Raw genomic sequence first — 27,303 nt, forward strand, 5'->3', positions numbered from 1 at the left:
AGCTGAATTAGAATCTGCATTTAAATGAGACCTCAGGATGATTCACAATCACATCAAAGTTTGAGAAGCAATGGTTGGTATTGGTGGCTCTCAACTCTGGCTATACAACCTAATCATTTAGAGAACTTTGGGGGTTTTGGGGGAAGGAGTATTTTTTTAATGCAGACGCTTGGGTTCTGCCCCCTCAGATTTGTATTTAATTGGTCTGAGGAGAACCCAGCATCAGGATCTTGAAAACTCATCTCTAGATTTATTGACTTTCTTTAAATATAACCAGGGCTCAGAACCATAATGCTAGGTAGACAATTCCCCAGGATAGGTCCAATTCCCAGCTAGGAATGCCTCCATGAAGGGTGCTAGGAAAGATAAGGTCTAACAACATTCCCTTCTCCCCACTGCCACCTCAGAACTGACACAAGTAACAGATTTGATCTAATTCTAGCAACATGTTTAAGAAATGCCTGTTTCATGACTCTTTCATAAACATATGTAATGTGTATCTTCCATTTTTCTTCTTTTATAGTGGTAGTTATTGACTAGCTCCATTTGTATAAAGACAATAAACTGGAGTATGCTATTAGGAAAATGACTCAGTTGTACCCAGTGGTAAATAGGGTAAATAGTTCTAAATATTTAAGAACCCTAAGGCAAATATGGAGATATTATAGGGTAGAACATACATTTCTTGTGAAATTCTAAGGATAAAACATAAGACTTCAAAGATATTTTGTGCTTTTAGTGAGCACTTCAGGCTCTGGTCCAGACCTCCTAGTGGAATGAACTTGCTCTCCCTCTGAACTTGGACTAGTTAAGAGAAGAGTTTGAGGAGCTCTGAACCAACAGGATTATGTGAAATGTGACACTCTAACTTGACTTGGTTTCAAATCCTCAGCAGTTGGAGCATCTTGGCTTATCTCAAATGCTAGAAATACTGTAGCATTTGTCACTTCAATCCCAGCCAAGGGTCAAATGCTGTATCACACATAGTAGCTAAAATAAATTCTGAAAGCTGTTTTCATGGTTGACTTAACTTTATTCACATGATCGCTGGAGAGGCTGACAAAGACTTCCTCTAACATATCTTCTGGAGGGTTGAATTAGAGTTTGGTTGCAGACAGTGTGAGTTGGAGAGATGTGTGGTGAGGCAGATCAGGGGCTTGTTATAACTCTATATCATCATGAATCCAGTTTAATTTTAACCTTGAGGCTTGTCTAACACTTTTGCAGTAAGAGTTGGGGAATAAATCTAACGCTCACTGGCAAACACTTGGCAGCCCACAAGAGCAGCATCTTAGAGAACACAATCAATCCTAGTGCTGGGCATGTCAGGCATTGTGTGTGCAGGTCAAAGGTGCCACGGGATGCCAAGAATGGCCTCCCATGACAGTGAAAGCAGTGGGACCTCAGGGTATGCAGCAGGCAGCTCCAGAGCATCTCAGTCAGTCCCAGGAGTGAGGCATGGCCTCTCAATATTGATAGGACCTCACAAGGAGCCACATGAGGAGGACTGTAATCAGGACAACGGTGAAGTTGAGAAATAGCTCCTGGGTGGATCGCTCCATCCTCAGAGGGGCTGGATGAGATCTTCAGGCAGACTTCTGAGGGCACAGCAAGACCTCTGGCTTGTCCTCACCTCCTAATAGAAAGTAACAAAGAAAACATGGGGAGATGAAAAAGTGTTCCTGGAAAACGATGCTCATTCTTTCCCAAAGGAAATAAAAGTGTTGTGGGAAAGGAAATGGTTTGGGGCTGAATTGTGTGCTCCCCTAAGTTCATATGTTGAAGTCCTAACCCCCAGTACCCAAGAATGTGATTGTATTTGGATAGGGTTTTTTGAAAGGTAATTAAGTTAAAATAAAGTTACTAATATAATCCCTAATCCAATATGACTGGTGTCCTTATATGAAGAGGACATTAGGACAGACTCATACAGAGGGGAGATGATGTGAAAACACAAGTAGATGAAGGCCATCATCGAGCCAAGAGCAGTCTCAGAAGAAACCAACCCTGCCTACACCCTGATCTCTACCATGTAGCCTCAGACTGTTTGAATAGAGCCACCACTCTTCCCTGGGTCTCCAGCCTGCAAGCTATCCTGAAGATCTTGGATTTGTCACCTTTTCAACCACATGAGCCAATTCCTTAAACACACACACACACACACACACACACACACACACACACACACACAGAGTTGTTTCTCTGAAGAACTCTGACTGATACAGAGAGCCTGGTTTTTCTGCCCACTGTGATGAAGACCAACACTTTTGATCTGATTTTTTTTCCTCAGGTGATTGTATTGACACTTTTGATAAAATATAAAATATTACATTTTTCTCTCTTCAACTTCTGTGGGTGTATGCATGTATTCACTTTGCTAACTCAGAATATCACTAAGTAGGGGCATCAAAACAGAAAAATGTTCTAGTTTAGTATTGTTCTTGCTTTGGATAACATTCAGAAGTGAGATACCATAATCCTTCAGGTTTCAGGCTGATATAGGTCTTCATCTAACCCTGGTGAAAGCACAAAGAAGTTTCAACAGCTGCACGGTTTTGTATAAGCCTACCCTGGGCACAGGGCCTACTGGGGTCAACCAAAAGTCCCTCGCATAATAAGTACTCAGTCCAAAGAGCAAGTGTTAACTTCATGGGTATTTCTATTTCAACAAATGCTTGTGCCAGCTATTTTTAGTTAGGCCCAGGATGTGCCTTGATTGTAAACATTTCAAAGACCTGGGATGGAACACATACAATGCAGTCAATCAAATTATTAGCTTCAGTGATGTAGTATAACTGGTACTTTGTTTATGCAATATAAATAAAATACAAGATTTCTATGTTAAGTAATTTTATGTAGATACATATATTTTAGATATTTTAGACCAAATTCTACTACAGAATGAAAAAGTTTAGGTGTAAAGGACATTCTGTTTGCTAAGGATGAGAGTGCAAGGGACAGAAAGGTTTGCTAGCAAGATTTTGACCTGAATGGTATTTCTAACCATCTAACCTGACTTAATTATTAATAATATAGTATTATTGAACTCTATGTACTATATCATCAATAGACCAAATTATTAGCTATGTAAATTTCAGCTGAATAATCAAATTTCAAATTATGTTAGTATAACATATAGGTTCAAACCAGATGATTCCAACCAGTAGATTGTTGAAGTGGGGTTTAAAATAGCCAATAATGATGGATCTATGTTTAATTTCCTATTTAATTCTTATCCATCTTTTGGCCTTCAGCATGAAGGAAATAGTAAATTGCCAATAAAAAAACTTTACAAAGATTTGTTTGGAAAGAAAAGTAAACAGAAGACTAAGGAATAAAGAAAGAACACAGAATGTGTAAGAATGGACATAAGAGGAGAGGAGAGGAGGGAGGGAATGAGTTCAGCCAAGGAGCCGGAGGCAAAGGAATGAGAATCAAAGACAGATTCTTCCTTATGAACTTACTAATGAAATTAAATCCTGATCCAAATGTCCACTTTTGGGGTAAGTTCTCAAGAAATCAGAGATATAGCTAGGTGTGATGATGTGTGCCTATAATCCCAGCACCTCAGGAAACTGAGGCAGGAGGCTCACAAGTTCAAGGAGGATCACAAGTTCAAGGCCAGCCTCAGCAACTTAGGGAGACCTTCGGCAACTTGGCAAGACCTTGTCTCAAAATAAAATAAATAAATAAATAGGACTGGGATGTGACTCAATGGTGACTCATCCACTGTACCTGCCCCCCTCAAAAAAAATGAGAGAAGAAAAACAGGAAGTAAAAAAATATGAAACCCAGTTTATAATGATTAAAACAATCCGATTGAGGGAATTAATATAATAGCTCAATCTAACAAGCAGATTTGAAGGGAAAGTTGTTTTGCTTTAGTTTGAGCTGTTATATAAAGGGAATTATGGATAATGATCCAACAGGAATATACTCAGAAAATGAGAAAGATGCTATTGGAAGCAGTTCCAACAGCTGTTTGTGTTACCTGTACAACTAGGGCAAGTATTATTGTGATTTTGTTAATTAGTTTTTAAAATTTGTTCTAATTGGTTATACATGACAGTAAAATGCATTTTGACACATTGTATGATTGTGATTTTGTCTTTGCCAATTAGAACTGAGAAACTGACTTTTAGAGAGATGTTGCTTATGTAATGACTCTCAGGAAGTCAGAAGCAGAACTAAAAGCTGCAGACTAGAATTAACAGAATCATGATCACTCCTTCGATGTATTACAAGAACAAATTATTATTGCAATTAACTGCCCTGGCTAAACAAAGTTAGTATAAATTTTCAACCACTCTGGAAAATAATTTGACATTTTTTAAATTAAAGTAAAAAATGCTCTGTTCCTAATATCCAACAATTTCACTTCTACCCTCAGATGCTCAAGTACATATGTGCTGAGGTAAAAACACATGAATGTTCACAACGCTTTTCACAAGAACCCCAAACTGGATACATCTCACATGTTCAACAGTAGAGTGGATGATGAATTGTGGTATGTGCATAAATTTGAATGCTACAGAGCAAAGAAAATACAGGAACTACTAAGTTCCACACAATAAGATGAATGGATCTCACAAGAATAATTGTTTGAACAAAAGAAGAATTTACAAAGGGAACATAGAATATGACTCCATTTAGACTAAGTGGGAAACAGGAATTTTAAAATATTTTTTAGGAATACAGACATATTAAAACTTTAAAGAAAATCAGGGACAAAACAATGTCAACATTTTAGGAGCAGAAGAAGGGTAATCAGGAATGGACTTCTTGGGTGTTGGCAATGACTTGTTTCTTGATGGAAGTTACATACATGTTACCTTATAATTATTGTTTAAACTGCATATGTTTTACGTACTCCACATTTTTTTCAATTTTCTCTGAATTGACAGGCTATCACACTTCTCTCTCTACTGTGGTTCACTTCTTACTATTTATTGCACTTTGATGGCAACTTTCAATAGTTGTTGTTTTGTGTATTTTTAAATGAATAAAACATAAAGATTAAAGTGAGAATTTTCAAGGACCCCAATTCGATCAATTATCTGTGCCAAATGTAGGGAACACATTTTATTTTCACACGTTTACTCCTTTTAAGAACAGACACCAAAGTTAGACAGAAATTCAGATGAGCAATGTTCTATTTTTCTGCTGTTGACACACCAAATGACTTTGACTTCATTTTAAACCATCCCTAGCATCAAGTCCATGTCTTATGATCCAAAGGGATCACCATATAGATGAACTGAACCCCACAAGGCTATGAATAAATTGTACAAGAAGCTTGGCATTGGCTTTCTTTCATTAGAAACTTTGAGAAGATGGAAGATAGTCTTTCTTCTATGAAATGAAGAAATTATAAGAATATAAAGAAAATGCACAACAAAGAAAAGCAAGAACCAATAAGGTTCACTTTACACCTTCAGAAATACCATGTACAAGGGGCATCATCTATTTCTTGAAGAAATAGAAGCACTCTTCTGCCTCCCTGGTTAGTAACTTGTGCACACACACACACCGTCTGCTGAGCAGGAAATGCTGCTCAGGGTTACCTGAAGAGGGTCTAGGACACGCCCTGGCTGCAGTAGACTTCTCCTTGCTCTCTCCCACTCAGGGCCCAACTCCTGCTCTTCTCCCAGGCTGTCTGGACTCCCCGACTTTGGGCAGGGCCTAAAGTAGTCTGAGGGAGGTGGCTCACTGTGACGTCAGTGATGAAACATCTCAAAGGAACACCCTCCGAAGGTCTGAGGCTATTTGTGTTCAGGGGGACAAGGAAATGTGTTGACTAAGACCTTATTCCTTTGGTTGCCAATTTGTATTAACACCACATAAAACCTAAAACCTTCCATTTCTAACTTTATAGTGTCATTTATGTGGATTTTTAATATTTCTTTTACTCCTTTATGAATATCTCTAACACGTCTTTAAAACATTATAAACCAAGAGCAACAGGCTAATTTTAACAAATCGATGCTGCATTTGGCTCTTCTCCCCACTCAGCACGTGAAAGTGTGGAAATATGACTTCATTTCACCACCCACATCTTTATCTATCTGACAGATGAAGAGGTCTCTGCCTTGCACCCACACTGCCATGCCCCCACACACGCCAGAATTCCATAGGCACTCCTTCAAACTGACTCCAGTCCCAGCAGGGAAAGTTCTCCTCCGTCACCTGCTGCACATAACTTCCCAGCTAAGCTGTATGCTCCAAGTTTACACATTCATCTACGGTTTCATCTGAAACCGCTGAGGAAGCCCTGGTTTGAATATCTCTGTCAGTAAACTAGCATAGCAGTGAACTCAGACAGCAACACTCAGTCATTGGGATAGATTGGGGGTGGAAGGGGAGCTGGCCAAAACAGAGCGAAGACATGAGATACAGACTATATAGAGATATGTAGAATATATCTGAAAGAAATAAAAGTATGTACTTTTCGAATATAACCGCTGACTAAAATGAGTTTGCAATCAACAAATCAGATGTTTGCAAGTAAAGGGAACCTCTGAAATGTTTAATTGGACTTAAAAGGAGATCAATTTAACCCTTTAAACATGACTCCAGAAATGGTGTTACACAGTAAGTCCTTTCCCTGTAGATAAAAGAATAAATTTCTCCTCTGAATTCCCAACTAGGGTCAATCAAAATAATGAAATCTCAGAAAGCATAAAAAAAAAATTCTCTGTATAATTGTGTTCAGCCAAACCTGTCCCGCCAGTCCTCATATCCCAGGTACATTGCTAAAAGAAAAAGAAAGCCTTCCCATTCCATTTCTTCATTTCATGGATAATCTTAATACAGCATTCTGTCACCACTTGTCATGTAAAAAGATAGCTCACTGAAGTGACAGCGTACAACGATTATAGCGCAATCGAACATTGGCAGTCATTTGTTGCCATCTGGCAAACTCTTGAACATAGTCAGATTTCTGTCTTTTGCTTCTAAGCTCTTGCCAGATTGTTTCAAATACTGGGAATGTTTTCCTGGTCACCAAGCCACCCCTATCCCTCTTTAAAAAAAAAAAAAAATATATATATATATATATATATATATATATATATATATATAGATTTTTTTAGTTGTAAATGGACACAATGTATTTATTTATTTTTATGTGGTGCTGAGGATCAAACCCAGTGCTAGGCAAGTGCTCTACCATTGAGCCACAACCCCAGCCCCCATCCTTTTCTTAACCACTCAAAACTATGTTTTTTGTCTAATTAAAAAGCAACATTTTTTTTAAAAAAAGCAACATTTATTGTAGACTATTCAAAAATAAAAATAAAAAAATGAAAATAATAAAATATGAAAATTTTCAATTCTACTTATCTCACCCCCTCAAGGAGGAAAATTTTTATATTTTTTATTTATATATTTGAGCTGTGTAGACAAAAATCTCAAATTCCCAAGGTGTTTTTGGTAAAAGAATCTGACAATTGAAAAACTATTTTTCCTTTTCGATTCATTTAGAATCAAATTATTCATATTATACCATGTGTTAGTATTGGGTTTACAGGACAGGCATCTATTTTGTACATGCTGAAATACTGATTAGGGCTACAATATTTAAAATGTTAAAAAGACAGTGGGGGGATGTTAATTCATCATTGGAACTGCTAGCTGATACAGTCAATTTAGTTGAAATTGCTAATTTTGATGTAATGCCAGTGTTTGTTTTTTTGTTTTTGTTTTCTCACTGAGTTGATGAGTCAGCTAGTTTGTCTATCTGTTCATCTCAAGAGTATCTGAGATTGCACAGGGACTGCTGTGTCCAACACATTGACAAAGTCCCAGACTTTAGAAACTTCTGCCTGTCAGTGGTTTTTCTGGTGGGTTTACACTCCGAATTCAGCTCGTCATTGGTTTGACTTAGTCTTGCAAAAATATGCAAGCCACCTAAAATCACCTGACAACTATTCAAAGGCCTCAAGGAGAGTTTAGCTCTAAGGATCTGCAGGTCCATTTAAAAAAAAAAAAAAAAGTCAACACTTTGTGTTCGTGTACAAGGCTGAGAATGACCAGGTTTCAAAACTCAGTGCCAAAGCAAATCCATCCCTTCCCATTAACCTTACTTCATTCTGCTGATACTTTCCTTCCTGTGAGCAATTACCGTGACTTAGCTGCACTGGTGCCATATCAACTTTCTTCAAGGTGCCGTTCTGCCTGTCAGTAGGAGGACATACTAAATAATCTTTGACATTTTTTCTGTGCCTGTTCATCTACAACTGAGCCAAGGGCCACAAATGTCAAGAAAACAGCATGCATGTTGGCAGTGGCCCTGACACTCTGACTGGCATTTAGATTTCCCATCACCATCATCATATGCGTTTTCAGGTAAAATATTGCACCCCCTGAAACTCGGCCATAAGCTTTTGTGCTTGAGTAGTTGTTGAACTTGCTTGTTTAATTTATTCCCCATTTTCATCCACTTTTTAAGAACTGAAAAGTAAAGACCTGTGTCAGTCTCTGAATTCCGCAGTCCATGGAACAATGGGACAGTTCACCAGGACACCATGTAAGGTGCTAAGCTTTCCACACATCATGGTTGAGCCCTCTCACCCATGTTTTCACATCTGACTGCTCAAAAAAGAATGAAGCGGGTTTCTGCTCTTCTCTCTCACTGTCCCAAACACATGAGGGCAAGTTCAGAGAAAGAAGAGACTCTATCTCTTGAAGCTCCCTCCAGGTCACTATCCACAATCATTGTGTAAGGCTACCCTTCTGAGTATAGGGAAAACCCAAGAAAAGGTCATGAAGGAGCTTGGGTGACCAGCCACAGAGTCTAAACAAAACTGCCAACTCAAATCTTTCTACACCATTTGGGGAAAACTGCCTTCATAAGGTCCCGTGTAGTAAAGAGGAAAGCCCAGGAACCTTGGAATCACAAAAACCTATATCTGTATTCTGAATGTTCCACTTACTAAATGACATCAAGAAAATTATCCTTTCTGAGTCTATTTCCCCATCTATACTATGGGAATACCAACAATGCTTTCAAAAATTTGCACGCAATCAGAATTCAATTGGTACTGTGTATAAAATCACTTGTTCCTTTCTACTACTAAGATTTGGTGCAACTCAGGAGGCTGAAGCAGGAGAACTGCAAGTTCAAACCCCACACTTGGCAATTTAGCAAAATCCTGTCTCAAAATAAAAAATTAAAAAAGGACCGAGGAGTAGCTTAGTGGTAGAGCACCCTAGTGTTCAATTCCAGTGCTGGAAAGAAAGAAAGAAAGAGAGAGAGAGAGAGAGACAGAGAGAGAGAGAGACAGAGAGAGAGAGAGAAAGAGGGAGAGAGAGAGAGAGAGAGAGAGAGAGAGAGAGAAAGAAAGAGAGAGAGAGAGGAAGGGAGGAAAGGAAGAAAGAGAGAGAGAAGTACAGAATCTGCCAAACCCATAAATTAAATCATACTGAACTTCTTTTCTTTCATTTGTAACAATTAAAAATATATAAATAAATAAAAGACAAGGAACTCCTTTCTCTAGCATAAGCACCAAACTTCTCTTTTCATTTATCATCAAAGGAGAATAGATTGAGAGTCACTTAGTGTAAAAATCCTTCGAAGGAAGCACAGGCTTGAGGGGTGGTTAGCTACAGAGTTGAAGCAGGCATGCTTCCCTGTCTTTTCCTTTCGCCATCCATGTGCCCCTCATTCACTGCCCACTAATCCCACAGAGCGGGAAAGGTTAACTGCAAAAGGCTGAAGTCACCACCTCCACCATTACTCCTGCAATTGTTCAACTGGCATCAAGTTAGCACTACAACATACAAAATAGTGTTCTAGACACATAGGAAGTCATAATGACACAGAATAGGACCACTGCCCCCAAAAGAAGAAAGCTAAGAAAATTTCATACCACTCACAATAGCCAAGTTATGGCATCAACCTAAGAGTCACAGATGAATGGACAAAAAAATATATGGCATAGATACACAAAGGAATACTATTAAGTCTTTAAAAAGAAAGAAATCCTATCATTTGTAACAACATGGATGGAATTGGAGAACATTATGCTAAGTAAAATAATCAGGCGCAGAAAGTCAAGTTCTGCATGTTCTCACTTATATGTGGAATCCAAAAATTGAACTCATAGAAGCAGAGAGAAGATGGTGGTTACAGAGGTGACCAAGGACAGGGGGCAGTGGGGGTGGGGGCAAAGGGGGAGGTGAGGAGATGATGTCAAATTGTACAGGATCAGTGAATGTTGTTTGATCTCTTGCACAGTGTGTGAAGTGTAGTTAATAATGGTGTGTGTGCATTTCAAAATTGATAAGACCACAAAAAATAAGTATTTGAGTGATGAATATGTTCATTAGCTTGGTTAATTAACTTGCATTGTATTCATAAATCACAACATCACTTCATACTCCATAGTTATAAATTGTCTATTTACAGTAAGATTTTTAAAAAATGAAGTGCACAGTAGGACACAAGACAGAACAAGACAACTGGTACAGAATGAAATTTTAAAATCTGTAGGAATTCCAGAATGAGAGAGATGTCTTTCCCCTGAAATAACAAGAAAGCAGAGCAGCTTCCTAAAGAAAAGTAAAAATAAGGTCCTGAAGATGAAGCAGACTCATGGGCAATCAACTAGAAGGCTTGAATTGAGCCTCAAGAATGAGAAAAACAGTTCCCTAGGGCTAGAATAACAATAAATTATCATCATTATGAGAGCAACTAACAGTTAATAAATATGCATTGCCTTATTTAATACCTACTAGATCTCCGCTAGATAGGTATAACATCTGTTTCACAGAGGAGAAAACTCAGACTCAGCGATCTTGTGCCTTGACAAAGTCCAAAGAGTCAGTAAATGGCAGAGCTGAGATTTAAAGTCGCAGCTTTGGACTCTGCCCTGGACAACTAACCAGTCGGTACAGTGATAAATGTATCCTCCAGCCCAAAAGCCTCCACCTCTTTTTATGGTGCACTTTATTAATAAAAAATTTAGCATGATCACCAACAGAAAATATGTGTATTTTTTATAGAATATGTGTAGGTGCTACCATACTAATATTTTGTGTGTATCTTACAGTTCACCAAAATAAACATTATTAAATATGAGATATGTTGCTAAATTGTATGGAATTCATTTCTAAAAAGGAAAAGAAATGAAATTTTTACACATCAGGGGACTCTTTTTCCCCATTTTGGAAACATACGCTGAAACCTATGGCACTGAAAAATGAATTCCATACGATTTAGCTTGTGGTTACACACTGAATCATGGCAGGTGATCAATTAATCCTAGCTGAAAAGTAAATGCCATTATCTATATTATCCACTTGTGGCACATGTGTGATTTTTATCTCACTCACTGAATTTTAGCTTCAAAGGCAGGGACAATCTCTCATTTCCCTAGCTGTGCACTGAATCAGTAAAGAAGCAAAATAGATGCTCTGAAATGCATAGCAAAGGTCAGGAGAGCCTCCATCACCTCTGAAAGGAAATGAATCAAGAAGATACACACGGGGTGGGGTTGTGACTCAGTGGTAGAGAGCTTGCCCAGCATGCATGAGGCACTGGGTTCCACCCTCAACACCACATAAAAATAAACATATAAAATAAAGGTACCGTGTCCATCTGCAACTAAAAAATTTTAAAAAATTTAAAAAGAGAAGATGCGCATGACTCTGCAGCAGAGAGAGACCAGACAACGATTCCATAGCACATTACAGAAATGCTCTGTGTTCGTCCAGGTCCTGTACTGAATGCCAAAATCAGATTCCCGTGCCAGATACATAGCAACCAACCAATGAACTCTGGAGGTTGAAATGGAGAAAATTTAATCAGCAAGGAACCAACCAAGAAGATACCACCAAGAAGGCTGGGAGGCGCCAAATCCACCTGACCCCAGCAAGCTCGATTATGGGTTACAGAAGGGGAAGTCAGGGGATGCTGAAAGTCTCACACATCTTGATAAAATCAAAGTTTTCAGACTTCTTGGTGAGGGTAGACAACGGGTAGATCATTGAGCAATCTATAATTCTGCATATCCAGCTTGTAAATTACCCAGTATAAAAAAGATAAGAAGATTGTCCATTGATAATTACAAAAATGAAGAGAGGAATTATGGTTAGCTTGACCAGAGGAAAGAAAAAAAAATGTACTTTTTTTTTTTTTTTTTTACTTAACTAAGGAAGAAGAGTGGCTCAAGCCTTTTGTAAGAGAACACATTTTATAATTTCATCACAGTCTTCTGAGAAGCAGATGCCAAGATGGAACTAAATGTGCCAAAGCAAAATATATTGGGAAATGTGACACTGAGATACAGGGGGAGTGAGGAAACTGAGAGAGTCATCAAACAGCACTGCAGGTCCATCCCTAAGAGGAGGTCGGAAAGGGAAGGAAGGTCACAAGGAAGCAGGTTAAACACAAAGCAGGAAAAAGCTCTCAGGAAAAGCTCTCAGGAAAGTTTGACAAGCTGGCAGGAAACCTCAGGTCAATCACCTGTCAGAGCTGTTCCATATCTCCCAGGGATGAGTCAGCCTTAGTATCCCTCCTGTGCTGGATGGTCAACAGGGAGCAATCTGATGGAAGTGTGCTTTCAGTGCAAACATCATAGTGACAGAGCACAGCTACTGGACCCACCTCAATACCTCGCAGTGGGATCTGAGCGGTGCATTGTCTGTCACTGCCTCCGGAATGACAAGCTACCCATTCAACTTCCCCTGCTGGCAGGAGAGAGGACCATGGGTCAAAATTCCAGAACTGTCTTTATTCTTTCACAATTTCAACAGTGTGTATGATGAATTGGAGAGAGACATTCTCCCTTCATATGTCATCTGGCAGACTACACCATGTCCATGGAACCAGCCAGCAATGTACTGGCCTTCAATTGAAATGTTACAGAACCCAGCAGAAGCAACCATACTGACAAGTACTAATATTAAGCTCTACAAGTGAGAAGAGCCAGAGCTAAGGAGCAAGAAAACAGTAGGCACTGTGTGGTAACTGGCCATACTTGTTCATGAGCACATGTGAGCCACCCCTGCAGTTGCTGGAAATAATCAGCAGGAACATTAGAGGGGTATGCAATCTTGCACAAGAGGTGGGAGCAACAGCCAGAAATTTTTGTTTCTCCTATTTATAATAACCCATTTTAAGTCCTGTATTGTTGAGGTGACACCTGCTAACATTATTTGACTTGGAACCAGTTAAATTTCTTTTCTCTGGAACAAGTGTATTTCTGCTCTATAATAAGATTATGCACACAAATGGCTTTCTCTCAGCACATTAAACGTAGCTACAGGGAAAGGGGAGAGGAGAAGCTGCCAAAAATGTGTTTACTACTAGGCTAATACCATCTGCCCTCAAAACACTCCCAAATTTCAATTGGCTTTGTTATTTTTTTCTGATGGGAAGTAAGAATTCAGGAGTCCTTGAATGTGCTATTACTGAGCAGTTCAGGAAGATTCTAGTCAGACACGCCCACTTGAAACATTCTGTTCTTTAGTGAATTTGATCAATAGTATTTTCACTGAATCTCTTCTGAGAATCTGTCAGTCAGAATAACACAATTGCTATTTCAGCAACAATAATAAGGATCAGACAAAATTGCTTGTTGTTCCCTGTGAAAGAGTTCATTTGGCTTTAGCCTTTGGCTATTAACGAATAGAGAACAGAGTCATGAAGAATCACAAAAAATCCATCTCTGCTGTCTGGTGAAGGTAATGAGAAAACTGAACTGCCTGGTTGCAGCAATGTGGAAGATTAGCTGGATGCAAGCTAGAGGCTGGGTTTCCCTTGGGATTAGAGATGTGCCATCTCAGAAGGCAATCTGGCACTTGATAGACAGGTTGGAGAGTAACCTAACCTTTTACAGTTTTACAGTAAGAGCAAATGTGAGGTTGCTAGGGGCCAGTATTCTGGGAATTTGTGCACCTTATTTGGGAGAGGTAGTTCAGCCCTATTCTAGCTTACATTTCACAGGTTCTTGCCCCCATTTGCCAATGTAGGACAGAAAATCACACACAACCCTCAGGCCAATAGTTATATCTGTGTCTCCATGGAGATATACCTTTTGTGCTAACAAAAGCCAATTTTCAATCAGCCAAATTTTCTTCCTCTTCTCCTACGCTGCTCCTTCTTTGCTGGATGTTACTGTGTTCCCCAGGCAATGACAGCAAACTTTCAGGCCTGCCATTCCCATCAAGGACCAACACATGCACCCGAACTCCCCCACGGTATCCTCTATGGACACTTACATCTGCCAAAAACCACCACAACTTACCTTGCCTACACAGTGTCCTTCCTTTGACACCACCTGTGCTGGGTTCCATGCTTTTGACCATTGGAAGTACCAAAGTTACTCTTACTTCTGGAGCAAAATAGGAGGTGGGAGTGGGGAAATGGGCCTCCTTTTTGGTGAGCTGCACCCTGCTGAGAAGTATTGTATTAGTCAGGGTTCTCCAGAGAATCAGAACCAGTAGGACAGCGATAGATGTATAAGAGGGGATTTGTTTTGGGAACTTGCTCACAAGATTATGGGGGCCAAGGCATCTCACAATATGCCATCTACAACTGGAGAACCAGGGAAGCTGTTGTAATTCAGTCTGAGTCCAAAGGCCTGGAAACCAGCAAAAGCAATGGTGTAAGTCCCAGAGTCCAAAGGCTGGGGGAACTGGAATGTCCAAAAACAGGAAAAGATAGGTGTCCCAGCTCAAGAAGAAAGAGAGAATTTGCCCTTCCTCTACATTTTTGTTCCATTCAGGCCCTCAGTGGATTATAGATGCTCACACTGATGGTGATCTTCTTACTCAGTCCACCTATTCAAAGGCTAGTCTCTTCTAGAAACATTCACAGACTCACCCAGAAATGTTTTACCAGTTACCTGGGTATCCCTGAACCCAGTCAAACCGACACATAAAATTCACCATCACAAGAAATGAGCGTTACTACCTAGTCTCACTCCAGCATCTTCCCACACATGAGTTCATAAGGAAGTTCATCCAGGGAATACATAGCAAGAAAGGTATGACTTTCCTTCTCTTAGAATGAATCCTCTCTCAGGAGACACCTAGGTTCACAGAGAAAATCAACTTCTCTCAGGCCTGCTCTTAGTCTGTAAGACATCTACTGACAAACCTGGGACTATACACTAGACACACTTTACACTCCACTAAGGCCCCACTGCATAACATCCCTGCACAGATTCTGCAGCATGTCACGGTTTCTATCAATGAACTTGAAGTCCAAGTATAAAGTGTTCTCTCTGAACTCCAGACAAAAAGCATGTTTGGTTGTTTTACTTCAGTGGTTTCCTGTAGCTCCCAGATTAAGTTCTGAATCCTCTAAAGCAAAATTCTATGATGAATCCAGCTTCTAAACTCACTGGCCCTCCTCTCCCGTAATTCCAAACTGCGGTTCCTCAAACTTGTCTCCATTTGCTTTTACTTTTCTCTCTGATTAGAACATTTTCCTTCATTTCCTCAACAGCTCCCATACTTGTTTCATGATTCGATGATTAACAAATGCACTTAATTCAAGTGCCAGAATCCCCAACTCTCGAGGCAAGGACAACTAGGTCTCCGTGACCTATGGAGCCGTACGCTCCACTGATTTCATCATGTGGTCGGCCTTGGCCTTCTTGCCATCACCCCTCCTTATGAACTGGATTCTGTTTCTCCCCCTTTAGACTCAATACCTTGTCATATAGTGAACACTATGAGGTAGGTACTCCATAACATTCATTAGATAAATAGATATGTGAATGTAAAGTGGTTAACTAATAATTTTTAAACTCTGGGGAGTTATAGCAATTTTTTTCCATATCGGCAAGTGGTTTTAAAAATGAAATGTTCTAATCTCTCATCAGTTTAAGTTCAGATGTTTACAAGAGCTGTAGTAACTTGAACTACTCAGAATTTCTTGATCTAAGAATAGCATATTCTGGGCTTCCTACCACCAAGCAGGCCTGTCAGCTGTTTATTCACTTGGCACATAATAGGCTTTAAAGGGATGGCTTTCTCTGCTGTTGAAGTTGAGCAGCAAACAATGTAATTTGTTGTAGATTTTTTTCTTTTTAGAAAATATTTAAATTTTAAAAAAGCAAAAACTAATTAGAATGCTCATACCATACACAGTTGCAGTTCTTAACGTTTTGGTCATATTGCTTCAAGTCTTTCTTTAATAAATGAATTAAAATACTTTAGATAAAGGCAGGGTCCCATTGAACCACCTAGTCCAGTTCTGTGCTCCTTCCACCTCCCCATGTAAGGACAGCCATTATGAGTTTGGGGCAATAATCCAACTTTCTATAATTAACCCTTTTAGACCTACCATCCAGATTATGCTAGCCGGAGAGGTAGGTTTTGTTCTTTCTTCTCTGAAATCGTTTTTGTGAAATAGGTTGGGGGTTTGTTTGTTGTTCATCTGGTTTTTGTTTTTGTACAACATTAAACTGTAAAGGGCTTCTGACCTTCTTGGAGCTTTGGAGAAAAATTTGACTATTCACATCATGATTTTTCGTGGTTATAGGTCTTATTTAGTAGTCTTCCTATTTCCTCTCAAGTTAACTCTAGTATTTATTATATCACTAGATATATCCATTTAATAGATTATCCATTTAATCTTTCTATAATTTTATTAGTGGTATCACTTTTCACTGTATTTGCCTAGACTCTTTTTAAGATCTGTCTTACCTATTGTTATGTTCCCTTTTTTAAAACTTTTCATAATAAAAAGTTTTAAACACAAAAAAATTGAAGAAAAATATAATGAACCCCAAGTTTCAATAATGATGAAAATTTTGCCAATCTTGTTACATTTATTTACATTTATCCTTATCCACCTCACTTTCTTTTCTTTTCTTTTCTTTTTTAAACCCCTTTCTTTCTTCCTTTTCTTTCCTTCTGTCATTATTTCTTCTGGAGTTTTTTTTTCTTTTTTTTTTTTTTTTTTTGGTAGTGGTGATTGAACCCAGGGGCACTTTATCCCTGAGCTACATCCCCAGCCCTTTGCAGCCCTTTGCTTTTTTTTTTTTTTTTTTTTTTTTTTTATCTCACTAGGTTACTTAGGGCCTCGATAAGTTGCTGAGACTGGTCTGGAACTTGCGATCCTCCTGCCTCAGCCTCCCAAGTCACTGGGATTATAGGAATGCACCACTGCACTGGGCTTCTTCTGGAATGTTTTAATGGAAAGTCCAGAAATCATTATCATTAAATATGAATCTCTAATTAACAAAATTTTTAAACACAGCCACCACACCATTGTCTTACCTAATTCAGAATAATAGTATTCTGAATTCTATTGAAGAGTTTATCTATATTCAAATTTCTCTGATTGTTTCAAAAATGTTTTTCCAATTTGTACAAATTGGGATTCAAACAAAATTCATACATTGTATTCAGTTTATGTCTTTATTCTACTAATAGTAGTGTCCTGTCGTCTGTCTGTCTGTCTCTCTCTCTCCCTCCTTCCTCCTTTATGCTATTCATTTGTCAGAGAAACAGAGCTATTATCCTATATGGTGTCCACATTTTAGATTGGAGATACACACTTTCCCTGTGATGTCATTTAACTTATTCCTTTATATTATTCTGTATCTCCCACAAAACACTAGTTAGATCTAAGTTCATCTAAACTGATGAGTAGATTCAGGCTCAATTTTTTTGGAAAGAATATTTCATAGTTGCTGCTGTACATGCTTTATTACATAAAATTGTAAGGCAGATAATGTCTGCTTTTGCAAGCTATGGTGTTACTAAAACTGATCAGTAAATTCTGATTGCTTTAGAAGCTGTAATAAACTGTTGCCCTGACTTATTATTTAGTGGGAGTGGCAAACTAGTAACATTCTAATTATATCTCTAGTATAACATCTTAATTTTTATGCACTAAAATTCTTCCACAAAGCAGTCTCCTTTATCAAATTCTGTTGCGTTATCAAAAAAACATAGTTCAGACAGGACGACAGGAACCCCTTCTTATATCAATGTTCATGGCTGTTGTTGATACCCTGTCAACCTCCAGTGGTTCCAGTGGTTCATGGATTCTCTTGTGAACTAGAGGATTCTTCTATTTTTGCTGTTTTAATCGGTAATTAATGATTAATTTTTTTCTGCTGCTCAAATTTGTTCCGTTTTAGGCCAGTAGCACCTTGAAAATGGTTTTTTCTGCCTTCCCTTTTTTTTTTTTTTTTTTTTTTTTTTTGGTAGTGCGTATTAAATGCAGGGGCACTCGACCACGGAGCCACATCCTTGCACTATTTTGCATTTTATTTATAGACAGGGTCTCACTGAGTTGCTTAGCACCTCGCTTTTGCTGAAGCTGGCTTTGAACTCGAGATCCACTTGTCTCAGCCTCCCCAGCCACTGGGATTACAGGCGTGAGCCACCCTGCTGGGCTCTGGCTTCCTTCAGACATCAGACATGACTCCTCCCACTTTCATTTTTAAAATAAGTTATTGAAGGAAATAGTGAAAAATACACTTGCATGAACTAAAAAGCAGGAAAATTAAACCTGATTTTCTGACTTTGAGCATGCTTAATATTGCTATATAATTGTGATATATAACTGTCATCATAGTGACTTCTAATATTTTCAAAATGTGATTTTTTCAAAGCACTTGAGACTCACAAAATTCATATAGGAATAAATACAGCTTATATTATTATCTCCATTTTTCAAATTTAAAAAGGAAGGATAAATGTACCACACAACTGGTTATATGATCAACCCAAAATGAACTTTACCTTTTATATATGAAAGTAGTATTTAAGGTCTTTCAAAAATACAGATTCTTGTACTGGGGATGTAGCTCAGTGGTAGAATGCTTACCTAAAATGTGTGAGGCCAAGGGTTCATTTTCCAGTACTTAAAAAAATAGATTCCAAATCAAGTACTCATTTTCACTAAATGTATTAAATCCTATCTACACATATTTGGAAAATGGGATTAAAAATTATGTGTTCAGTCTATAGGTTGTAACTGGTATGAATGTAGATTCACAAGCTTTAGCAGTAACTCCATGACACCCAGGTATCAACCCAATCTGTGACATTCATGGAATATCTTCAGTCCATTAAAATTTTATCAACAATATGACATCATGAAACTACCCTTGAACTTCTCAAAGGCTAGCATATCCTTGAATAACTGCATTATGGTAGAATCCAAAATGGATCATTCAGGGGGGAAGGTCAGTACATCCTACTAATTTCTAGAAAATAATAAATCTGAAATAAAACTAAGTTAAAAAGAAGAGATATGTGAGACAGCAATGGTGATTTGACCATTCCTTTTCCAAGGCTGATAAATTCTCACTTCAACTATTTACTGAAAGATATTAGAGAAGCTATTTTTTCCCAAAGAAACCTGCCCTGAACTCATTACAGAAAAGAATACTTTGCTGACAAGGGCTAGCATTGTCTTTTATGAATATTTTACATGGTTATCATAGATTGAAACATGGTCTTATTATCACATTTTTTAAATTAGCAGAATAAATAAAATAACTAGCTAGAATAATCTCCATGCAAACCTGTTAATAAAATGAATAACCCTCTTCTCTCTTTAAGAATAAGACAGAGATAAAATAATTTTGTTATTATTCATCACAATTAACATTTTATTTAAATCAAACTAACTTCTAATTACAAAAGTAATATTTGCAAGTTTTGGAAAAGGGAAGAAATGTTAGAAGGAAAAATTGAGTATAAAATGGCATTGTGAGCCATTATTAATACTTTGTCACTTATCTTCCAGTCTCCGAAAAACACTTAGATTTTTCATTTCTAAGAATATAATGTCTAATACTCAGAACAAATGAAAAAAGGCATGCCAGAGGAAAAGTCATCAATTAGTTGTGGTCCCTGTGGAAAGAGGTTGGAGGTGGAGGAAGGAAGTTTCACTTCTGGCTTGATAACTCCTAAACTATATGTATGCTTTACTAAATAAAATAAACTCAGTAATAAAACTATATAGTGAGGACTAAAAAGGAAAACTCTGTTCTCTTTATTTTTAGCCTTGTTAAATTATTCTTACTGTCTTAAATTTGCATAGATTTGTAGCACTGGAGGTAAATTGAGATTACTTTGTCCAGTCTCTGTTTTATAAATGAGAAAATTAAAGCCAAGTTAAATAACTAGACAGCAAGGCCACTCCTCTAATTCCTTTAACCTTAATGTTACAGATTAATATTAATTTACTTTGAATAGTTAAAAGGCATGTACATTTTACTGATACACTTTTACATTAGTCTGAGTGTAACACATGCGGTATTCTCCCTCATTAAGATATTTTACCCAACAGTCTAATCCAAACTAATTCTATCTTGTTATTCCCTTTTTTATGTATTCTGTTCCTTTCCTTTCTAGCACTTACTGTGATTTTTAATTATATATTACTTGTGCTTATTTATTGTCTTTTTATTTATTGTCTCTCATTGAAGGCATATCTTATACATGTCCCATTCTCCTCTTTAAACTCAGCACCTAAGACATGTTCCATATGCAGTACCAAACCTAGTTCTCAATGTGGTCATTGGGAGTCATCTCCTAATGCACCATCAGGATCTCATTTTTCACTTCAGCCCATTAAAGCCAGTTCTCAGTTTTGTTATATATTTGCAATTTGCAAATTTTTTTAGGAGAAGGGAAAGAAAGGTTTAAAAAAATACACTCAGTGCCTAGCACAGTGCCTGGTGTGCAATGGGTGCTGGGTAACATGCAGCCAGGGGGTCATAAAGATATTAACTGATGCATTTTACTTATTGTCCTTTCATGGGCACCCAAATTACCTCAACTTGTTGGCATTTACTGTGTTCTAGAATTCAGACAATGTAAAATTGTTTTATATGTATATGCACTTTAAATGTATAGATGAGCTATGCTGTTATATCTGTCCTAGACTAAGGCTGAGAGAGATTGGGAAAATGTCAAATGGTCAGAAATTTAGTGCTGTGATTTTGTTATGGTTAGTTCCTCAGATGCTCATGTGCTGGAAGTTTGGTCCCCATATAATACATTGAAAGGTGGCAGGTAGATGTTGGTGTGGATGTGGGGGAAAAGGCACACTTTTACGTTGCTGGTAGAGTTGCAAATTGGTACAACCACTCTGTAAAGTAGTGTGGAAAATCCTCAGAGAACCTGAAATGGACCCACTATTTGACCCGGTTATCCCACTCCTCGGTTTATACCCAAAGGACTTAAAATTAACATACTACAGTAATGCAGTCACATCAATGTTTATAGCAGTTCAATTCATAATAGCTAGATTGTGGAACCAACCTAGATGCCCTTCAACAGATGAATGGATAAAGAAACTCTGGTATATATACACAATGGAATATTATTCAGCCATAAAGAAGAATAATATTATGGCATTTGCAAATAAATGGATGGAATTGGAGAATATCATGCTAAGTGAAATAAGCCAATCCCAAAAAACCAAAGGCCAAATGTTTTCCCTGATAAGTGGATGATGATATATAATGGGGGTGGGGTGTGGGGAGTGAGAGAAGAATGCAGGAACTTTAGGTTATGTAGAAGGAATTGAGAGGGAAGGGGGTATGAAAAATGGTGAAATGAGACAGACATCATTACCCTATGTACATGTATGATTACATGAATGTTATGAATCTACATCATGCACAACCATAGAAAAGAAATTATGTACCCCATTTGTGTACAATGAATCAAAATGCAGTCTGTAAAGAATAAAAATAAATTAATAAATTAATAAATAAACAAACACAAAGAAAGGTGGCAGGGCTTCTAGAAGGTCCCAGTAGGTGATTGGGTCACGACTCATCCTGGTAAAGGAAGTAAGTTAATTCTCTCAGGAATAGATTAGGTCTCTCAAGAGCAGGTTGTTATAGTGAGTTAGGCTAGCCCCTCCCTAGTCTCTTGCTTCCACTCTCACCACGTGATCTCTTCTGCACACACCACTCACTTTTTACTTCAGTTTCTGTCATAATGCCATCTGCCCTCCCCGGAGAATCTGAGCCATAGGGCCCTCCGCAGATGCCAGCATCATGCTGTTTGGACCCTTTAGCCACAAGAATTGTGAGACAGATCTCTTTTCCTCACAGAGTATCCAACATCAGCTCTTTTGTTACAGCAACCACTGAAATGGTCTCAAACATGTAGCAAGTAACAGACACAGAGTTCAATCTCAGGTTTGATGCTAGGGTCTAAGATCTGAACCCTTTTGCTATTGCTTGCTACTGTCCTGGTTCAGTTGAGTTTGAGATTCAGTAATAGGAATAGTTTCTCTTTACCCTCAACTTAAATGTTTTTTTCTTGAGCTTCTGAGTTAGTATACTAATAATAGCAGATTAAACAAATATTTCTAATTTTAGTCCCTAAAAACCCCCTAAAATGATAGATGATTTTTTGTGTGTGTGCCTTGGATTGAACCCAGGGACACTTAACCTCTGAGCTACATTCCCGGACCTTTTTAGTTTTATTTTGAGACAGGGTCTCCCTGTTACTTAGGGCCTCACTAACTTGGCAAGGATGGCTTTAGAACTTCTGATCCTCCTACCTCAGCCTCCCAAACTGTTGGGATTACAGGCATGCACCACTGTGCCAGGCAGTAGGTGATTTTTTAAGGCATAAAGTCATGAGGACAAGGAGAACTGAAGGAGAAAGCAGCAAACTTGGGAAGCAATAAAGCAAAAGGACAGGCGTAACTGATTTAGCAAAGCTAAGAGAGCTGAATCCTGAACTGGTGGTTGGTAACTGAGAGCCTACCAGATTCACACTGTTCAAACTGGTGGCAGTTGGGAGGAAGTAATGCAGGGTTAAAATAAGAAGTAACTGAAATGTTGTAAAGAAATTGTTAGGTCTGAGATTCCTCTTCTGACCCTAACTTTAACAAGCAAAAGACCAAAGTTTTATTCTCAGGAGAGTCTCTGGACTCTGTAGGCACACTTGAAGGCAGAAGTGTGGTTTTAGAAGAATGTGCCCTACGTTGATGTTTTAGTCAACCTTGGACCATACATACAATGCTGGTCCCATAAGATTACAATGGAGCTGGAAAACTCCTATTGCCTAGTGATGCAGAAGCCAAGGGAACACTGCAGTGTAAGGTATTACTCACACGTTTGTGGGGATGCTCGTGTAAATGAGGCTCCTGTAGTGCCGGTCTGTGATATCTGTATATCACAGACAATTACTTACAGTACATGATACTTGATGATGGTAAACAACTGTTATGGGTTCATGTATTTATGATGCTATATTTTTTGTTATTTGAGTGTAATCCTTCAACTTCTAGATAATGTGCTGTAAAACAATATGATATCTTACACCAACAGCAGCTTCATATCTCATTGTACCAAGTTGCTTGATACAATCAAGACGCCATGTAGGACAGAACTACACCATCTAGGTTTCTATCAGTAGACTATGATACTTGCACAACAGTATAATCCTAACGTTGAATTTCCCAGAATAGAGCCCCATTGTTAAGTGATGTGCGACTGTACATACGTGTGATGAGCCCACTTTCCTCTCAGCCCTCTTCTCCCACTCAACTCTCAAAAGAGTGGAAACTGGGCCTCCACTTGAGCTATAAGCAGATTGAGAGAACCTGAGCGGCCCAGTGGAATTTTCCCAAAGAAACAGCCCCAAGAGCAAATCAAATACAGAAACAGAGTTAAGCCTCACTCATGAACTCAGAGAGTCTTAGAAATTTTTAGTCCAACACACTTAAATATTAGCAGAAAATATGGAAGTCCAAAATAAGGAGAAGAAAAGCAATTTGTGGGAAACAGAAATTACACAGTGAGAAGAAGACATCAGATTGTTTTCTAACTTCTTGTGAGCAACATTGAAAAATAAAAGGCAATGAAGAAATCACTTCAAAAGTCTGAAGGAAAACTACGTACTTTGGAATTCTATGCCCAGGCAACTATTTAATCAAGTGAAAGGGGAGAATAAAGATTCTTTCGGGTACTCTTGAGTTCAAACAATGCACCTCCAAGGGAGCCCCAAGGAGGTTGGCCATGAAAAAAGACTTGAGAGCCAAGAAACAGGGGAGGCCAAAGGAATCCCAAGATGACAGTGAATGGACATCTATGTACCTGGAACAAAGGGCAACCAGCGCAGATTGGAATAGGTCAGAAGACAGTAAGGGATGCCATCAGGGAAATGCAAACCACTAAGAAACCTGGTGCATCCAAAACCTTAGGGAGGCATTTAGAGCATCGGTGGAGCTCAGGGTTGAATGAGTGACAGGTACATAGAAAAGTCAAAAAACACACAAAAAGATGGCAGTTTTCATCCCCAGAGGAAAAAAAAATTAAAATTTGTTCAGGAAAGGAGAAAGGACTAGTTTATCACATTGCTCAACTATGAAAAACATTTACATGTTACAAAAGTAAATGCTGAATAATAAGCTAAACAAAATTAAAATATTATTTTATTGGGATATTGAGGAAAAGTTGTAAAGAGAAATAACTTCTTCTTACCATAGTGAGAAATCAGTAAAATGTCTGAAACTAAAAATTCAATGACTAATACAAATATTCTATATGTGTAAAGTCTGTCTCTCCCTCTAAAGATGGGCCACATTCTCCCTTGTATGTGTCTCTACTTTCCTGAATAAATCTTTTTGTCTCTGAAAAAAATAAAATTTAAAAATGCATAAATGTGGAATGAATAAGCTAAGAGCAATTATATAATAAATTTGAAATGAATGAACCAAAAGGAGAAGGTGGTTATCAGGGTACGAAATTGGAGTGAGTGGAGAAGGGCTGCTGTTTATTATAAAGCTATTATTCTCTTTAAAATATTACACATATAAATGAAAAATCAAAACCAATAACTTTTTAAAAACTTAAAGAAATATTTTAAATGGTAAAATATGTCCTCTTCCCCCCCACCCTCAAATTATAAACCTCATGACAGCCCCTGCAGCCAGTCAACTGAAGAAGAGGGTTTAAATTGTTTTAAATATCAAGTTGACTCAGGTAAATAGAAGAACACAGACAAGAAAGAAGCTCATTTCCTTTCTAGCACTCCACATGAATCCAAAATTTCTGCAAGTCGAAATTCTGGTTTTGCCACAAAATGACCCCTTTAATGATTTATTTTTCACCTTCATGTAACCCTGTATTTTTTTCTACTGATCTTCTCCATAAAAGCTCTGCATAATGGCGAATGTGGATTTATGAGACTTCCTCCAGCCTTTATTCCATTTTTATTTTTTCTTACCTTGTTATTTCCCTTGGCAGATGCACGCAAGGGGCTTTAAGTCAAAGACAGCTCTCAGCCAAATTGTGGCCTGAGACAGATGGTGAGGCCCAGTCCACGCCTTGGGGCAATCAGATTACATTTCCAAGATGTTCTCATATAACAGCTGTGTTCCTTTGATCAAAACACTGAGAAACACAAGCCTTCACGTCTTCCTCGGCACAAAACCAGTCAGGGCTCTATTTTCCTGGATCAAGTAGAGGCATGTCAACTTCTCATAGACTTCCTATGCAGCACATACCCAGGTCCTGGAAGAGTTGTAGAGGCACCACATGACTTGGGTCATCAGTGCAGGAGGACCTCTGCAGGGGGAGGGAGGGGCTCCAGGAGGCTTGCTTCCCTACCTGCACTCTCAGCACCTGCAATGGTAGTGGGCACATAGCAGGGTTTCCATAAATATTTGTTAAATGAATTATTGAATAAATATGCTACTTCCCTGTCTGGCATGCACTTTACTTTTCTCAGATTGACACATTGCTGTTCATCTCAAGATCTAGTTCATCTAGGTCTTGTAGAGTTCACCTTATAGAGTTTTTCTTGACCCATCCAAACTTTTCTCTTCGTATATCTGCATTTTGAACAGATTTTTGTTACTTGTTCTTGTAACACAGTACTGCAGTTATTTGGTTGCCTGTCTAGGACCAAGGTTGTGTTTTTTATTTATCTCTGGACCTACATCACCCAGCATGGTGACTTTTTTATTATTATAATTCATTTATCCAACAGAATTTGAGTAACTGCTAGGTAAGTGCCCCGGAACAGGCTCTGGAGATACATGAGTGAATAAGACATGAACCTTCCCTACCCCCAAGTTTAAATTCTATCAAGGATTGCATATAATTAAAATAAATGTGGTAGGTACAATGACGGAGGTTGTGAGCACTATGGGAGCAAATGAGAGGGCCCGTTTCAAGGAATTCCTACAAGACAGTAAGAAAATGGGAGGGCTCTGGAAAAGCCGCCTAGAGGTTTCCTCCCAGAAAAATAAAGAATATCTGGAGACTAAATAGAAGTTAACCAGGAAAGGGCAAAGGAGTGCTCCAAAAAGAATAGCAGTTTGGAGAATGCAAGAAAGAAGGAAGAGGGGAGAGGAGGAAAGAAAAAAAAGGAAAGGGAGGAAGGAGGAGGTAGAAGAAATAATGAATACCAAAAAAGAGAGAGAGAGAGAGAGAGAGAGAGGAACTAGGGGAAACTGCATTATCTTACTTGCCTTGTAATACCTCTTGTTCCAGAAGGTGGCCTTACCAAAGAACTCTGTAACTGCTAAAGGCCACCTGCTATCCCATGTTATTTGGAGGATCTGTTTTTACCTCCAGTCATAAAATTACAGACCATTGTCGAGCTGAAAGGGGTCTCTAATACCTAGTCCTATCCCTCTTATTCTATAAATATGAACACTGAAGTCCACAGAGGTTAGTAGTAACAGTATTTTTCTTTTATTCGCCATCTTGCAAAGCATTTTCATCACTATCCAACTTGAAACAAACAGCCCAGTGAAGAAACATCATTCCTTTTTACAGATCAGGAAACTGAGGTTCAGGTGGAATTTGCAGTAGAGCTGGAAGGCAGGTCTCCTGGTGTCTGCTCAGAGTCCCTCCTGCCATGCCCCAGCTCTCTACCAGACACAGCTGAAGGAGCAAATCCAGCCACAGAAGCCTCCTCATCCAAAATGCAAGAGCATTCTGACACCTCATAGGCACGGACCACTGCTAATTACTCACAGCCATCCCAATTACCAGAACACTTGTGCTGAAAGACTCACTTGCCAATAGCTAGGGGAGAGATGGAATGATAGGGATTTACTTAATCTTGCCTTCATTTGGTGTCCAGTTGTAGATTAGCCTTGATACAAATAAAAACATTGTTAATTTTGGCTATATAAAAATGTGAAAGGTCCATAATAGTAAGCTTCCATAAACCAAGTTAAAAGATAAGCCATAGACTAAGGAAAAAATACCAACTTCAGCTCAAAACCACCAAAGAAATAATATCCAAGGAATTCCTATAAATAATAAGAAAAAGACTAATAACCCAATAGAAAAATGGGCAAAGGCTATGAACAGGCAACTCACAAAAAAACAGTAA

The 27,303-nt window shown here is 38.4% G+C and overlaps 1 protein-coding gene across 4 annotated transcripts; it reads right to left on the bottom strand.

Moving 5' to 3' along the window:
• Positions 1–996: 996 nt before the first annotated feature.
• SLN (sarcolipin) lies at positions 997–25,389 on the bottom strand. 4 transcript variants are annotated; one of them, XM_079101681.1, is made up of 3 exons: positions 25,180–25,389; positions 14,250–14,395; positions 997–1,636 (listed from the first exon to the last, which is right to left on the bottom strand). In XM_079101681.1, exon 3 carries the CDS (start codon positions 1,560–1,562, stop codon positions 1,467–1,469), a length of 96 nt encoding a protein of 31 aa, XP_078957807.1. In that variant the 5' UTR covers positions 1,563–1,636; positions 14,250–14,395; positions 25,180–25,389; the 3' UTR covers positions 997–1,466. The 4 variants fall into 4 exon arrangements, with proteins under 4 accessions (XP_078957807.1, XP_078957806.1, XP_078957804.1 ...); XM_079101680.1 differs by lacking the exon at positions 14,250–14,395 and having other exon boundaries at positions 25,180–25,388; XM_079101678.1 differs by lacking the exons at positions 14,250–14,395; positions 25,180–25,389 and adding an exon at positions 5,565–5,682.
• Between the last annotated feature and the right edge of the window lie 1,914 nt (positions 25,390–27,303).

Source organism: Sciurus vulgaris (assembly GCF_902686455.1).
Source record: "Sciurus vulgaris genome assembly, chromosome: 11".
NCBI lineage: Eukaryota > Metazoa > Chordata > Mammalia > Rodentia > Sciuridae > Sciurus > Sciurus vulgaris.

Excerpts from the sequence above, each read along its gene's own strand:
- SLN (XM_079101681.1), bottom strand. The coding sequence starts at position 1,562 with ATGGAGCGATCCACCCAGGAGCTATTTCTCAACTTCACCGTTGTCCTG.